We start from the raw sequence: 16830 nt of genomic DNA on the forward strand, positions 1-16830 counted from the left end.
TCACAACTTAAGGAACTAGAAAAAGAGCAAATTAAACACAAAACAAGCAGAAGGAAGATAAAGAGCAGAAATCAGTGGAATTGAAAACAGAAAAACAATAGAGAAAAATCAATGAAACCAAAAAGTGATTCTTTGAAAAGATCAATAAAATTGATAAAACTGTAACCAGACTGACCAAGAAAAATGAGAAGACATAAATTACCAATATCATAAATAAAATAGGGAATATCACTAAAGACCCTATGGACAGGGACTTCCCTGGTGGTCCAGTGGTAAAGAATCTGCCTTCCAATGCAGGGGGCATGGGTTCGATCCCTGGTCAGGGAACTAAGATCCCACATTCCGTGGGGCAACTAAACCCACGTGCCAAAACTACTGAGCTCGCATGCCTCAACTAGAGGCGGCGTGCCGCAAACTACAGAGCCCACGCACCCTGGAGCTTGCACGCCACAACTAGAGAAGAGAAAACCCACACACCCCACTAGAGAGAAGCCTGTGCGCCACAATGAAAGATCTCACATGCCTCAAAGAAGATCCTGTGTGCCGCAACTAAGATCCGACGCAGCCAAAAATAAATTAAATAAATAAATAAATAATAAATCTTTAAAAAAAAAAAGAAGGAGGGGAGGAATCAAGATGGCAGAGTAGAAGGACATGCTCTCACTCCCACTTGTGAGCACATCAGAATCACAACTAGCTTCTGGACAATCAACAGGAAGACACTGGAACTCACCAAAAAAGATACCCCACATCCAAAGACAAAGGAGAAGCCACAATAAGATGGTAGGAGGGGCGCAATCACAGTAAAATCAAATCCCATAACTGGTGGGTGGGTGACTCACAGACTGGAGAACACTTATACCACAGAAGTCCACCCACGGGAGTGAAGGTTCTGAGCCCCACGTCAGGCTTCCCAACCTGGGGGTCCGGCAACGGGAGGAGGAATTCCTAGAGAATCAGACTTTGAAGCCTAGTGGGAATTGATTTGACAGGACTGGGGGAAACAGAGACTCCACTCCTGGAGGGCACACACAAAGTAGTGGACCCAAGGGAAGGAGCAGTGACCCCAAGGGAGACTGAAACAGACCTACTTGCTAGTGTTGGAGGGTCTCCTGCAGAGGCGGGGGGGTGGCTGTGGCTCACCGTGGGGACAAGGACACTGGCAGCAGGAGTTCTGGGAAGTACTCCTTGGTGTGAGCCCTCCCAGAGTCTGCCATTAGCCCCAGCAAAGAGCCCAGGTAGGCTCCAGTATTGGGTTGCCTCAGCCAAAAAACCAACAGGGAGGGAACCCAGCCCCACCCATCAGCAATCAAGTAGATTAAAGTTTTACTGAGCTCTGCCCACCAGAGCAACACTCAGCTCTACCCACCACCAGTCCCTACCATCAAGACTCTTAGATAGCCTCATCCACCAGAGGACAGACAGCAGAAGCAAGAAGAACTACAATCCTGCAGTCTGTGGAAAAAAATCCCACATTCACAGAAAGATAGACAAGATGAAAAGGTAGAGGGCTATGTACCAGATGAAGGAACAAGATAAACCCCCAGAAAAACAACTAAGTGAACTGGAGATAGGCAACCTTTCAGAAAAAGAATTCAGAAGAGTGATAGTGAAGATGATCCAGGACCTCGGAAAAAGAATGGAGGCAAAGATGGAGAAGATGCAAGAAATGTTTGACAAAGACCTAGAAGAATGAAAGAACAAACAAACAGAGATGAATACAATAACTGAAATGAAAACTACACTAGAAGGAAGCAATAGCAGAATAACTCAGGCAGAACGGATAAGTGACCTGGAAGACAGAATGGTGGAATTCACTGCTGTGGAACAGAATAAAGAAAATAGAATGAAAAGAAATGAAGACAGCCTAAGAGACCTCTGGGACAACATTAAATGTAACAACATTCGCATTATAGGGGTCCCAGGAGAAGACAGAGAGAAAGGACCAGAGAAAGTATTTGAAGAGATTATAGTCATAAACTTCCCTAACATGGGAAAGGAAATAGCCACCCAAGTCCAGGAAGTGTAGCGAGTCCCATAGAGGATAAACCCAAGGAGAAACACGCTGAGACACATAGTAATCAAACTGGCAAAAATTAAAGACAAAGAAAAATTATTGAAAGCAGCAAGGGAAAAGCGACAAATGACATACAAGGGAACTCACATAAGCATAACAGCTGATTTCTCAGCAGAAACTCTATAAGCCAGAAGGGAGTGGCATGATATACTTAAAGTGATGAAAGGGAAGAACCTACAACCAAGATTACTCTATGAAACAAGGATCTCATTCAGATTGAGGGAGAAATCAAAAGCTTTACAGACAAGCAAAAGCTAAGAGAATTCAGCACCACCAAACCACCTCTACAACAAACGCTAAAGGAACTTCTCTAAGTGGGAAACACAAGAGAAGAAAAGGTCCTACAAAAACAAACCCATAACAATTAAGAAAATGGTAATAGGAACATACATATCGATGATAACCTTAAATATGAATGGATTAAATGCTCCAACCAAAATACACAGGCTTGCTGAATGGATACAAAAACAAGACCCATATATATGCTGTCTACAAAAGACCCACTTCAGACCTAGGGACACATACAGACTGAAAGTGAGGGGATGGAAAAAGATATTCCATGCAAATGGAAATCAAAAGAAAGCTGGAGTAGCTATACTCATATCAGATAAAATAGACTTTAAAATAAAGAATATTACAAGAGACAAGGAAGGACACTACATAATGATCAAGGGATCAATCCAAGAAGAAGATGTAACAATTATAAATACATATGCACGGGCTTCCCTGGTGGCGCAGTGGTTGAGAGCCCGCCTGCTGATGCAGGGGACACGGGTTCCTGCCCCGGTCCGGGAAGATCCCACATGCCACGGAACGGCTGGGCCCGTGGGCCATGGCCGCTGAGCCTGCGCGTCTGGAGCCTGTGCTGCGCAACGGGAGAGGCCACAACAGTGAGAGGCCCGCGTACCACAAAAAAAATAATAAATAAAATAAATAAATAAATAAATACATACATACATATGCACCCAACATAGGAGCACCTCAATACATAAGGCAACTGCTAACAGCTATAAAAGAGGAAATTGACAGTAACACAATAATAGTGGGGGACTTTAACACCTCACTTACACCAATGGACAGATCATCCAAACAGAAAATTAATAAGGAAACACAAGTTTTAAATGACACAACAGACAAGATAGATTTAATTGATATTTATAGGACATTCCATCCAAAAACAGCAGATTACACTTTCTTCTCAAGTGTGCACGGAACATTCTCCAGGATCGATCACATCTTGGGTCACAAATAAAGTGTCAGTAAATTTAAGAAAATTGAAATCATATCAAGCATCTTTTCTGACCACAACGCTATGAGATTAGAAATGAATTACAGGGAAAAAAATGTAAAAAACACAAACACATGAAGGCTAAACAATACGTTTCTAAATAACCAAGAGATCACTGAAGAAATCAAAGAGGAAATCAAAAAATAACTAGAGACAAATGACAATGAAAACACGATGATCCAAAACTTATGTGATGCAGCAAAAGCAGTTCTAAGAGGGAAGTTTATAGCTATACAAGCCTACTTCAAGAAACAAGAAAAATCTCAAGTAAACAATCTAACCTTACACCTAAAGGAACTAGAGAAAGAACAACAAACAAAACCCAAAGTTAGCAGAAGGAAAGAAATCATCAAGATCAGAGCAGAAATAAATTAAATAGAAACAAAGAAAACAATAGCAAAGATCAATAAAACTAAAAGATGGTTCTTGGAGAAGATAAACAAAATTTATAAACCATTAGCCAAACTCATCAAGAAAAAAAGGGAGAGGACTCAAATCAATAAAATTAGAAATGAAAAAGGAGAAGTTACAACAGACACTGCAGAAATACAAAGCATCCTAAGAGACTACTCCAAGCAACTCTATGCCAATAAAATGGACAACCTGGAAGAAATGGACAAATTCTTAGAAAGGTATAACCTTCCAAGACAGAACCAGGAAAAAATAGAAAATATGAACAGACCAATCACAAGTAATGAAATTGAAACTGTGATTAAAAATCTTCCAACAAACGAAAGTCCAGGACCAGATGGCTTCACAGGTGAACTCTATCAAACATTTAGAGAAGAGCTAACACCATCCTTCTCAAACTCTTCCAAAAAATTGCAGAGGAAGGAACACTCCCAAACTCATTCTATGAGACCACCATCACCCTGATACCAAAACCAGACAAAGATACTACAAAAAAAGAAAATTACAGACCAATATCACTGATGAATACAGATGCAAAAATCCTCAACAAAATACTAGCAAACAGAATCCAACAACACATTAAAAGGATCATACACCACGATCAAGTGGGATTTATCCCAGGGATGCAAGGATTCTTCAATATATGCAAATCAATCAATGTGATACACCATATTAACAAATAGAAGAAGAAATACCATATGATCATCTCAATAGATGCAGAAAAAGCTTTTGACAAAATTCAACATCCATTTATGATAAAAACTCTCCAGAAAGTGGGCATAGAGGGAACCTACCTCAACATAATAAAGGCCATATGACAAACCCACAGCAAACATCATTCTCACTGGTGAAAAACTGAAAGCATTTCCTCTAAGATCAGGAACGAGACAAGGATGTCCACTCTCACCACTATTATTCAACATAGTTTTGGAAGTCCTAGCCACGGCAATCAGAGAAGAAAAAGAAATAAAAGGAATACAAATTGGAAAAGAAGAAGTAAAACTGTCACTGTTTGCAGAAGATATGATACTATACATAGAGAATCCTCAAAATGCCACCAGAAAACTACTAGAGCTAATCATTGAATTTGGTAAAGTTGCAGGATACAAAATTAATGCACAGAAATCTCTTGCATTCCTATACACTAATGATGAAAAATCTGAAAGAGAAATTATGGAAACAGTCCCATTTACCATTGCAACTAAAAGAATAAAATACCTAGGAATAAACCTACCTAGGGAGACAAAAGACCTGTATGCAGAAAACTATAAAACACTGATGAAAGAAATTAAAGATGATACCAACAGATGGAGAGATATACCATGTTCTTGGATTGGAAGAATCAATATTGTGAAAATGACTATACTACCCAAAGCAATCTACAGATTCAATGCAATCCCTATCAAATTACCAATGGCATTTTTTAGGGAACTAGAACAAATCATCTTAAAATTTGTATGGAGACACAAAAGACCCCGAATAGCCAAAGCAGTCTTGAAGGAAAAAAACGGAGCTGGAGGAATCAGACTCCCTGACTTCAGACTATACTACAAAGCTACAGTAATCAAGACAATATGGTACTGGCACAAAAACAGAAACACAGATCAATGGAACAAGATAGAAAGTCCAGAGATAAACCCATGCACCTATGGTCAACTAATCTATGACAAAGTAGGCAAAGATATACAATGAAGAAAAGACATTCTCCTCAATAAGTGGTGCTGGGAAAACTGGGCAGCTATATGTAAAAGAATGAAATTAGAACACTCCCTAACACCATACACAAAAATAAACTCAAAATGGATTTGAGACCTAAATGTAAGACCAGACACTATAAAACTCTTAGAGGAAAACATTGGAAGAACACTCTTTGACATAAATCACAGCAAGATCTTTTTTGATCCACTTCCTAGCATAATGGAAATAAAACCAAAAATAAACAAATGGGACCTAATGAAACTTCAAAGCTTTTGCACAGCAAAGGAAACCATAAACAAGACCAAAAGACAACCCTCAGAATGGGAGAAAATATTTGCAAATGAATCAACAGACTAAGGATTAATCTCCAAAATATATAAACAGCTCACACAGCTCAATATTAAAGAAACAAACAACCCAATCAAAAAATAGGCAGAAGACCTAAATACACATTTCTCCAAAGAAGACATACAGATGTCCAAGAAGCACATAAAAAGCTGCTCAACATCAATAATTATTAGAGAAATGCAAATCAAAACTACAATGAGGTATCACCTCACACCAGTTAGAATGGGCATCATCAGAAAATCTACAAACAAAAAATGCTGGAGAGGGTGTGGAGAAAAGGGAACCCTCTTGCACTGTTGGTGGGAATGTAAATTGATACAACCACTATGGAGAACAGTATGGAGGTTCCTTAAAAAACGAAAAATAGAATTACCATATGACCCAGCAATCCCACTACTGGGCATATACACAGAGAAAACCATAATTCAAAAGGACACATGCACCCCAATGTTCATTGCAGCACCATTTACAATAGCCAGGTCATGGAAGCAACCTAAATGCCCATCGACAGACGAATGGATAAAGAAGTTGTGGTACATATGTACAATGGAATATTACTCAGCCATAAAAGGAATGAAATTGAGTCATTTGTTGAGACGTGGATGTATCCAGAGACGGTCATACAGAGTAAAGTAAGTCAGAAAGAGAAAAACAAATATCGTATATTAACGCATGTATGTGGAATGTAGAAAAATGGTACAGATGAACCGGTTTGCAGGGCAGAAGTTCAGACACAAATGTAGAGAACAAACGTATGGACACCAAGGGGGGAAAACCGTGGTGGGGTGGGGATGGTGGTGTGCCGAATTGGGCGATTGGGACTGACATGTATACACTGATGTGTATAAAATTGATGACTAATAAGAACATGCAGTATAAACAAACAAACAAACAAAAAACAACGAACATTAAACTTTCTTTGGGTTATTTGTATGGAAATATGTTAATGTTTCAGACATTACATGAAATTTCTAAAAGTCTTATATATTCTGGTATAATGTTATAAGTCATAATTCTAGTTATTACTTTAAAATGTGTATCTCAGAAACAACTAAATTTCCTTGTCAATTGCATTATTATGAACTTTCATCAAATCTTTAACTGTGGTCATTTTTAAGTCTTTTGTCATTTACAGACAGTTCTGGGTGTACTCTGATGCTTATGCAAAAATGTTCCTATAAAAGGGTTTCATCTTCAAGGAATTCATGGAAAAGACTCTGACAAGTACAGGTTTCTGGTAACTGACCATACTGCTGAACTGAATGAAGAAGCATTTTCAGAACTCTAATGGAAAACTGATGAATTCATAAAAGTGTTAACAAAAGATCAAGATGAAAAAAAAAATTAATTACATGGGACTGAGTGAACTGATGAGGATGATTATAATTTTTGTGACTTTCTGTTTGAATAAAAAAAAATCCCACAAGGACTCAGAGGCAAGAAATATACAAATCAATTTTCACTGCAAAGTAAAAGAGCTGTTACAGTGGAGGATTACTGGACTGAATATCAATATTATGACATAGTATGAGTATGCTTCGTCTTTGGTAATTGCAATCATTGTTGCTTTTGTTGTGGTCATCCATTTACAATGCTTGGTGTCAGTTTAGTTATCTCCTGTAAAAATCAAATACAGTGTGTGTGTGTGAAAAAAAAAAGAAAAGAAAAACGTTTTGGAGGTGGATGGTGGTGATGGTTGCATAAACAATGTGAATGTACTTAATGCCACTGAACTGTACACTTAAATATAGTGAAGATGGTAAGTTAAAAAAAAAAAAAAAGACGCTACAGACATTAAAAAGATGATAAGGGAATACTATAGACAATTCTGTGCACATAAATTCAATAATTTAGATGAAATAGGTCAATTCCTTTAAAAACACAAACTATCAAAATTCACTCAAGAAAAATAGATGACCTGAACAGTCCTGTATTTATTAAAGTAATTAAGTTTGATTTTAAAAAGCTTTCCACCAAAGGAAACTCCAGGCAAGACCATTTCACTGGTGAATTTTACTAAACATTAAAGGAAAAAAATAATATCCATTCAAAACAAAGTAGAAGAGGAGGGACTACTTCCCAAGAAATTTTTAAGGCCAACATTACGCTAATAAACCAGACAAGGACATTGCAAGAAAAAACACTATAGACCAATAACCCTCATGACTAAGGATGTAAAAAATCTCAACAAGATATTAGTAAACTGGATCTAGCAACAGAGAAAAAGAATAATACATATGACCAAGTGGAGTTCATTCCAGGAATGCAAGACTGGTTCAACATTTGAAATCAGTGTAATTCACCATATTGACAAAATAGAGAGTCCAGAAAGAGACCTACACAAATATGGGCAATTGACTTTTTATAAAGGTGCAAAGGCACTTAAGAGAGAAAAGGATATCTTTTCCCCAAATGCTGCTGGAACAATTGGATATCCATATGCAAAATAAATAAATAAATAAACTTCAACCCATACTTTGTACCTTATACAAAAATTAACTCAGAATGGATCACAGACATAAATGTAAAACATAAAAATATAAAACTTTTAGAAGAAAACTTCTGTGACATTGGGTTAGGCCGTGTGTGTGTGCTGGGGGGGATCATTTTGTTCATTGCAGGATGTTTAGCAGCATCTCTGACCTCTACCCACTAGATAGCAGTAGCATCCCCTCCCCAGTCATAACAGTTAAAAATGTCTCCAAACATTTTCAAATGTCTCTTGGGGGTCAAAATCATCTCTGTTGAGAACCACTGGGTTAGGCAAAGAGTTTTTAGACATGACATCAAAAGCACAATACAGAGAAGAAAAAAAATATGATAAACTGGACAGCATCAAAATAAACTTTTCTCCACAAAAGCACTACTAAGAGAATGAAAAGTGCAGCCACAGACTGGGAAAAAATATTTCAAAGTCCCATTTCTGATAAAGTACTTATATCCAGAGTAAGGAACTCTCAAAACTCAACAATAAGAATACAAATAACCCAATTTAAATATATGAAAAGATTTGAACAGATACTTCACCAAAGCAAATATATGAATAGTAAATAAGCCCATGAAAAGATGTTCAACATAACTAGTAATTAGACAAATTCAAATTAAAATGATATTGAAATATTTCTACACATATATTAGAATGGCTAAAATTTAAGGGGAAAAGAAAGCTGACAATATCAAGTACTGACAAATATTTGGAGCAACTGGAACCCTGACACATTACTGATGGTAATGTATAATGGTACAACGACTTGGGAAGACAGTTTGGAAGTTTCTTATGAAGTTAAGCACACCATTTACATGCAACCGAGCAATCCAACTCTTAAGAATTCACCTAAGTGAAATGAAAACCTGTGCTCACATAAAAACCTGTTCTTGAGTATTTGTAGCAGTTATATTGATAATCACTAAAAACTGAAGACAATTTAAATGTCTTTCAATGGGTAAATGGATAAATAAATTTTTGCCCACCTATGTCACATAATATATACAGAAGAGAGTTAACATAGGAGGCCTGAAGCTGCTGTCTTTAGAAGGACCTGCCTACAAGGTTGGCCCCTGGCTGGTGTCTGGGAACTTGGCACTTGAACCATTTCCTACACTATGCCTACACTGTTTATATAAATAATGTGATTTATGCTAAACACTTGCTTTCCTTCTGGCAGTCTGCAACTTTGATATTTGTTAGGCAGAGAGTATCTACATGACTGCTACCCAATAAAAACCTTGGGCTCTGAGTTGCTAATGCGCACCCCTGGAGAGAAACATCACACATGTTACTGCAAGTTTTCACTGCTAGAGAATGAAGCACGCTTGGTGTGTCCCGTTACAGGAGGGAGAGCGCATGGGAGAGTCTGTATATGGATTTATCCAGATTCTACCTGTGTCTTTTACCCTTGCTCATCCTATCATGTATCTTTTCACTGTAATAAACCTTATCCATGAGACAACTATATGCTGAATCCCATGCGTACTAGTATCAATAGGTCTCTAAATGTGGGGGTGGTGTTGGGGCTCCCTGAAACAGAATACTATTCAGCAATAAAAAGAAACCATTGAGGGGCTTCCCTGGTGGCGCAGTGGTTGAGAATCCACCTGCCAGTGCAGGGGACATGGGTTCAATCCCTGGTACGGGAAGATCCCACATGCCGCGGAGCAGCTAAGCCCATGAGCCACAACTACTGAGCCTGCACCCTAGAGCCCATGTGCCACAGCTACTGAAGCCCGTGTACCTAGAGCCCGTGCTCTGCAACAAGAGAAGCCACCACAATGAGAAGTCCTCGCACTGCAATGGAGAGTAGCCCTCGCTCACTGCAGCTAGGGAAAGCCTGCATGCAGCAACAAAGACCCAACGCAGCCAAAATTAATTAATTAACTAACTAAAAAAAGAAACTATTGATACATGCAACAACATGGATGAATCTCACATGTCTTATGCCAAGTGAAAGTAGCTAGACTCAAAAGGCTATATACAATATAATCTCATTTATGTGACATTCTGCAAAATGCAAAACCATAGCTACAGAAAACAGATCAGTGGTTGGTAGGAATTACAGGTGAGGGAAGAGTTTGACTACAAAGGGGTAGCATGAGGGAATTTCTTTTTTTCTTTTTTTTTTTTTTTTCGGTCGGTGGGGAAACTGTTCCGTATCTTGGCTACAGTGGAGGTTACACCACTCTATGCATTTGTCAAAACTCATAGACTTTTACACAAAAAAGAGTAATGTTTACTGTAATTAATTTAAAAATAAATTCAACTGAAACAAAATCAATTGCCTTTCTATAACCAGCAACAAATAGAAAAATTAAATTAAAACATAATTTATAAGAGCACCAAAACTATAAAATATCATAGAATAAATCTAATGAAAGACATATAAGACCTCTATGCTGAAAATCACAAAATATTATGGAGAAATTAGAGAAAACATAAACAAACAGATATACCATATTCATGGACTGAAATACTCCAATATTACAAAGACATTAACAATCAAATTGAAATCCCAGGACAATGTTTTAAATCTACAGGATGATTCTAAAATTATATGGAAATGTAAAGGGCTAAGAATAGCAAAACAGCTTAGCACACAAAGACTGAGTACTTACTCTGCTGTATGTCAATATTCATTATAAAGCTATAATAACTGGGTCTTTCCTGGTGGTCCAGTGGTAAGACTCCACATTCCCAATGCAGGGGGCCCGGGGAACTAGATCTCACATGCATGCCGCAACTAACAGTCCACATGGCACAACTAAGAGTCCACATGCTGCAACTAAGAAAGTCTGCATGCCACAATTAAAGATCCTGCATGCTGCAACTAAGACCTTGTGCAGCCTAAATAAATAAATAAATATTTTTTAAAGTTTTTTTTAAAAAAGCTATAACAGGGCTTCCCTGGTGGCGCAGTGGTTGAGAGTCCGCCTGCCGATGCAGGGGACACGGGTTCGTGCCCCTGTCCGGGAAGATCCCACATGCTGCGGAGTGGCTGGGCCCGTGAGCCATGGCTGCTGAGCCTGCGCGTCCGGAGCCTGTGCTCCGCAACGGGAGAGGCCACAACAGCGAGAGGCCCGCGTACCAAAAAAAAAAAAAAAAAAAAAAAAAGCTATAACAACTAGACTGTTAAGTGTTGGTAAAAGTTTTAACAAATAGGGAACAAAATAGGGACTCCAGAAAAACGACCCTTGATTTAAACATATAGAGCCCCTTGATTCATGGCAGAGTTTGCACCAAAGAGCTGAGGGAAAATTACAATCGTCTCAATAGGTGATGCTGAATCAGTTCAGTATATACATGGGGGAAAATAAAACTTGGCCCCTACGTCATGTCATACACAGAAATCATTTGCAGGTAGAGGATGGATATAAATGCAAAAGTTAAAAGAAAAAACTAACAGAAGGCAACTTTGGAGAATACCATCATGTTGTCTGAGTACAGAAAGTTCTTAAATAGGTTACAAATAACTAATTACAAACAAAAAGACTGAAAACTGGACATTAAACTTAGCAACTTCTGCGCATCAATAGATACCACTGCCAGAGTAGAAGTGGGAGAATCATTTGCAACATGTATAACTGACAAAAGTCTTGTATCCACAATAAAGAACTCCAAAATATAAATCAAGAAAAGACAAACAACCTGTAGAAAAATGGACAAGAGGACTCAACAGGCACTTCGCAAAAGAGAATATCCAAAAACGTCAATGAACAATCGAAAAGGTGCTCAACCTCTGTAGTCACCAGGGCAATGCAAATTAAAAAACATTTCATCATTATAGAATGGCTGTAATTTAAACGATGGACAATATCAAGCACTGTGAGGATGTGGAGCAACTGGAATGCTCATACACTGCTGGTGGGAGTGGAACTTGAAACCACCATTTGGAAAACGGAGTCTCACCAGAACTACAGGATCTAGCATAACATACACATACTCTATGACAGCAATTTCACATCCAGGCATATCCCAACCAGAAATAAGGACATATACAAAAACCAGCACAATTTGTCATTACCAAAATTGTAACCAACCCAAATATCCATCAATATTAGAATGCAAAAAATTTTTAGTTTAGTCTTACAATAGTTTATTACATAGCAGTGAAAATGAGCAGTGGTTCCGCCACACGCAGCAACATGGATAAATCTCACATTGTAACCTTGAGCAAGAGAGGCCAGACATCAAAGAATACATACTGAATAGTTCTATTTAAATAGTTTCAAAATATATAAATCTATGATGTGAGAAATCATCCTGTTGGGAAGGAGGGTGGGATTATTGATAGGGAGGGGACAAAAGAGAATGTCTAAGGAGCAGATAATGCTCTGTTTCTTGGGGCCTATAGGGTATGTTCAATTTGTGATACACATTGAGCTATATAAACTTAGGATTTGTTCATTTTCTATATTTTATCAAATTTTTAAGTTAAAACACAAGAGATATATATCTTATCATTTTTTTCAGTTTTCTAAAAACCTCATGAATCACATGATGTCACTTCCTGCCTTGCAGGTACAGAACGGCTTCCTCTATAACACTCACAAGGCTACCTGATCCACCTCCTGCCTACCTTTCTGTACTCAATTTGCATCCCTCTTCCCCCTTCCTCACAATGCTCCACACTGGTCTTCTCACTTTTCCTCACACATACCAAACTTGTTCTTATCTCAAGGTATTTGTACTTGTTCTGTCCTCTGCCTGATGATCCTTCCTGATCCTTCTTTGTGCCTATTTCTAATCCTTCAGCCCTCCATTAAAATATCTCTTCAGAACTGCTTCCCCGACTGTCTACCGAGTGTACCACATCCCACCCCACTTTCCAGTCACTCTCCATGCCTGGGGTCAGTCAGCATTTTCTACAAAGGGCCAGACAGTAAAAACTCTAGTCTTTGCAGGCCAGGTGGTCTTGGTCACAATGACTCAAAATTTCCATCTTAGCAGGAAAGCAGCTACAGACAACATGTAAACGAGTGGGCATGGTTGTGCCCCATTGAAACATTACTTATGGATCCTGAATTTGAATTTCATATCATTTCACGTCACGAAAAACCTGTCTTTTGATTTTCTTCCTCCCAAGCATTTAAACATGTAAAATGGGCTTCCCTGGTGGTGCAGTGGTTAAGAATCTGCCTGCCAATGCAGCGGACACAGGTCCGAGCCCTGGTCCGGGAAGATCCCGCATGCCACGGAGCAACTAAGCCCATGCGACACAACTACTGAGCCTGCGTTCTAGAGCCCGCAAGCCACAACTACTGAGCCTGTGCTCTAAAGCCCGTGAGCCACAACTACTGAGCCTGCGCTCTAAAGCCCGTGAACCACGACTACTGAGCCCACGTGCCACAGCTAATGAAGCCTGCGCGCCTAGAGCCCATGCTCCGCAACAAGAGAAGCCACCACAATGAGAAGCCCGCTCACCACAATGAAGAGTAGCCCCCGCTCGCAGCAACCAGAGAAAGCCCACGCACAGCAATGAAGACCCAATGCAGCCAAAAATAAATAAATAAATTTATTTTAAAAAATAAAAACGACTTTTAGCTCACGCATAAAAAAGGCAGGCAGTGGGGCCAGATTTGGCCCCTGACCACAGTTTGCCAGCCTCGGCTCTAACCCATGTCCCCGGTCTGCTTTCTTCCCAGCCTTATCCCTAACTAAAATAGTTCAGCTCTTCACATGTTTATCTTCTATCTTTCCCCACCCCTAAAATTTCAACTCCAAGAGGGAGGGGCCTCATCTGTTTCGTTCACCATCGCGTGTTTACTACCCATCTCAGCATCTGACACACAGAAGCTGGAAGAAGTGAAGGCCCAAGCCCACCTGGGTGTGTGACTGTGGCCTTGGCCTGGACCTTGATGGGTTTCTTCCGAGTGGTGCTCACAGGAGCCAACACAAGCTCCTCCTTCGAAGACTCTCCAATTGAGGATTCGGGTCGGGCTGACTGAGATCGTAATAAAAGGATTTCTCCTGAGTATAAACTCAGCTTGGTGGCGTGCTCAGGATAGGGCCCGGACCTTAATCTGGTCCGAATGATTTCTGCCTCTTCCTTTACCGGATATTCTACGGTGAACAAGCCTCTGAACAGAAGACACTGGTGTCACTCCCCGGCGTGGCCTGGCCGCCATGCCCTGCTGTGAGACTGCACAGCTCCCCCTCCAGGCCATTACTCTCGCAGTCTGCTGCCTCCCGTTGTCTGGCCCAGTGCTCCCACCCTAGTGCAGCTAGTGGATCAGTAAGTGCTAGCTGAATGGAAGAACAAATCAATCTCAGTTCTGGCCATCTGTCAAGACACAGCTTTGATCCATCCTCCCCCACGGGCCTGTGTTTCATTCAGCTTTGTGTCCTTTATAGCACTCAATGTAGAGGCTGGGTACACTATGCATCCATGTTGTTCCCTGTGCCTCCAGACTTAAGTTATTTCCATCTATGTTCTTTGTTTTATTTTTCTTTTGCTTTCTCTGCTAGACTGGCCAAGGGCCTCTCATTTCTTCATTCACTTACCAAACATCTACTAAATGTTGGGCACTGGTCATAAAGATGACCCCATACAGGAGTTCCCTGCCTCTGGGAACTCCAAGCAGGAGTGGGGGGCGGGGATGGGAAAACAAAGAAATATTTATAACGCTAGGTAGTAAGATTTATAATCGTACTATATAGTCTCCTTACCTGCCGCCAGCAGGACGGAGTTCATGAACTGGGACGCTGTCTTCTGAAACCGCCTCTTGATCTCTGCCAGGGCCCGACTCATCTTAGACATCTTTTCATCCATGCTGCTGATTCTGCGGGTCATCTGGGGAAAGGCCGAGGGGAAGGGCATTGTCACCTGCCCCGCCAGGAGCCGTCTGCCCAGCCCAGTGACCACAAGGCTAAGCCCTGGCTTAGAGGATGTGCCGCTCCCGCCTGGGACCCACCTCTCTCCCCTCAGCCCAGTGAATCCCCACACACTGACCCAACCCACCTCAAACGTCCCCCCCCAGGGAGGTTGGTTGCACTGGGCAGAACTGTTCCTTGCCTTGGACCCTCACCACTTTCTCTATGCAGCCTGAAGACAGAGGTTAGCCCTTTGTGAAGTGATCAGTTGCGTGGGAGCCTGTCTCCCCAGCCAGACTCTGAGCTCCTAGAGGACAAGGATCGGGTTTTGGTCTCCTTTGTGTCCAAGTGCCCATCACACAGAAGGCACTCAATTAATGCTTGTTGCGCTATGAATAACTGGATGGACAAACGCCTCTCTGGACGTTTGCTGCCTGTCTCCTTCTATCGCACGACCCACAGAACCCTCTTCACCCTGCTGGCCACTCTCTGCTGAGAGACTGCCCTAGGCCAGGGTTACACAGATTGACTGGTTCCCATGGGCACCAAGGCCCAGGCCTCCGGCCTCAGTTCAGGATTACTCCGAAGGGTCACACTGGCTCCGGAGCTCCTATGGGACAGTGAGGCCGCCCTGCAGTTCAACCTCTGCCTCTGCCGGGGCGGAACTAGGTTCAGATTCTGAAGTTAATGGCAATCAGGGTGTGACTTTTTCTTCAGGAAGGCGTTACAGACTTGCTAAGCTACCAGCAATCACTCCCCACATTGAGCTTGCACATCTGCTCATTCCTGTCCTTCTTGCCCTGGGTTCTGGTCACTTTTTACTTTCTTTATCCCTAAACTTCGTCAGCCCTGAAGGCAGGGTCCATGCAGTCTATATCTCCCACTTCACACAGAGGAGGTGTGAAATAATTTTTCCTCTGCAGAATTGAAGCCTCAGGTGGAGAGAGCAGGGTGAGTGGTGGACCGACTTTCTGAAGAGCGATAAAGTCAGCCACATATCCCTCTTTGTCCTGTAGGCAGGGCTTCTGTAAATGATGCTCCAATTAATAGCAAAGCCTCAACCATCCTTCTGTTTGTTGGCCCCAACCTCTGCCTCTGGGCTAATTTTATTTATTTATTTATAATTTATACCCAGTCTTGCTTCCCAAAAGGATCTGAGGCAGCACTGGGCTAATAAAGCGTTTAAATTGAGGCATTTCCTTGCTTCCAAAGCACTGTCTTGATAGAAAATTTAGTGAGGAGCCTGGCCGCAGGGCTATAAAAGCTGGGACTGCCATTCTGCCTATCGCTCTGATGGGTGGTTCCTTCCAGGGTGATGGGTTTAACAAGTTTTCCACTGACAGGGAGTGTGAGGGAAGAAACCACCCTACTCCCACCCCTCAGCTTTCCTAGATGGCCACAGGTTTGCTGATGAGTGGGTGACAGCCAGCTCCAAACACACACACACAAACACACACACACACACACACACACACACACACACACACGATTGCAGTTGAATGGATTTTTAAAGTCCCAGGAGAGAAGTGTGGGATAGCTGGGTGGGCCTTTACACATCACTATACAAATTGGGAAACTGAGGCCCAGCAAGGAAAGGGAAGGCCTGAGGCCACCTCCTAGCTGAGGCTCTCTGCCAGCCTCAAGATTTCACATAAAAATATTCCAAGATGTTTAACCTGGAAGCTAGGGTCAACATTTGGAAAT

General features: G+C 41.0%; 1 protein-coding gene across 1 annotated transcript in view; it reads right to left on the minus strand.

Annotated features, from left to right (window-relative positions):
• Nucleotides 1–11436: 11436 nt before the first annotated feature.
• C10H3orf20 (chromosome 10 C3orf20 homolog) overlaps nt 11437–16830 on the minus strand; it is a 45326-nt gene continuing 39932 nt past the window's right edge. Inside the window, 2 exon segments of the mRNA XM_073787757.1 lie at nt 11437–14391; nt 14983–15106. Coding sequence (XP_073643858.1) covers nt 14063–14391; nt 14983–15106 — 453 coding nt within the window. The 3' untranslated portion in view covers nt 11437–14062.

This window comes from Tursiops truncatus, chromosome 10 (genome assembly GCF_011762595.2).
Source record: "Tursiops truncatus isolate mTurTru1 chromosome 10, mTurTru1.mat.Y, whole genome shotgun sequence".
Classification (NCBI taxonomy): Eukaryota; Metazoa; Chordata; class Mammalia; order Artiodactyla; family Delphinidae; genus Tursiops; species Tursiops truncatus.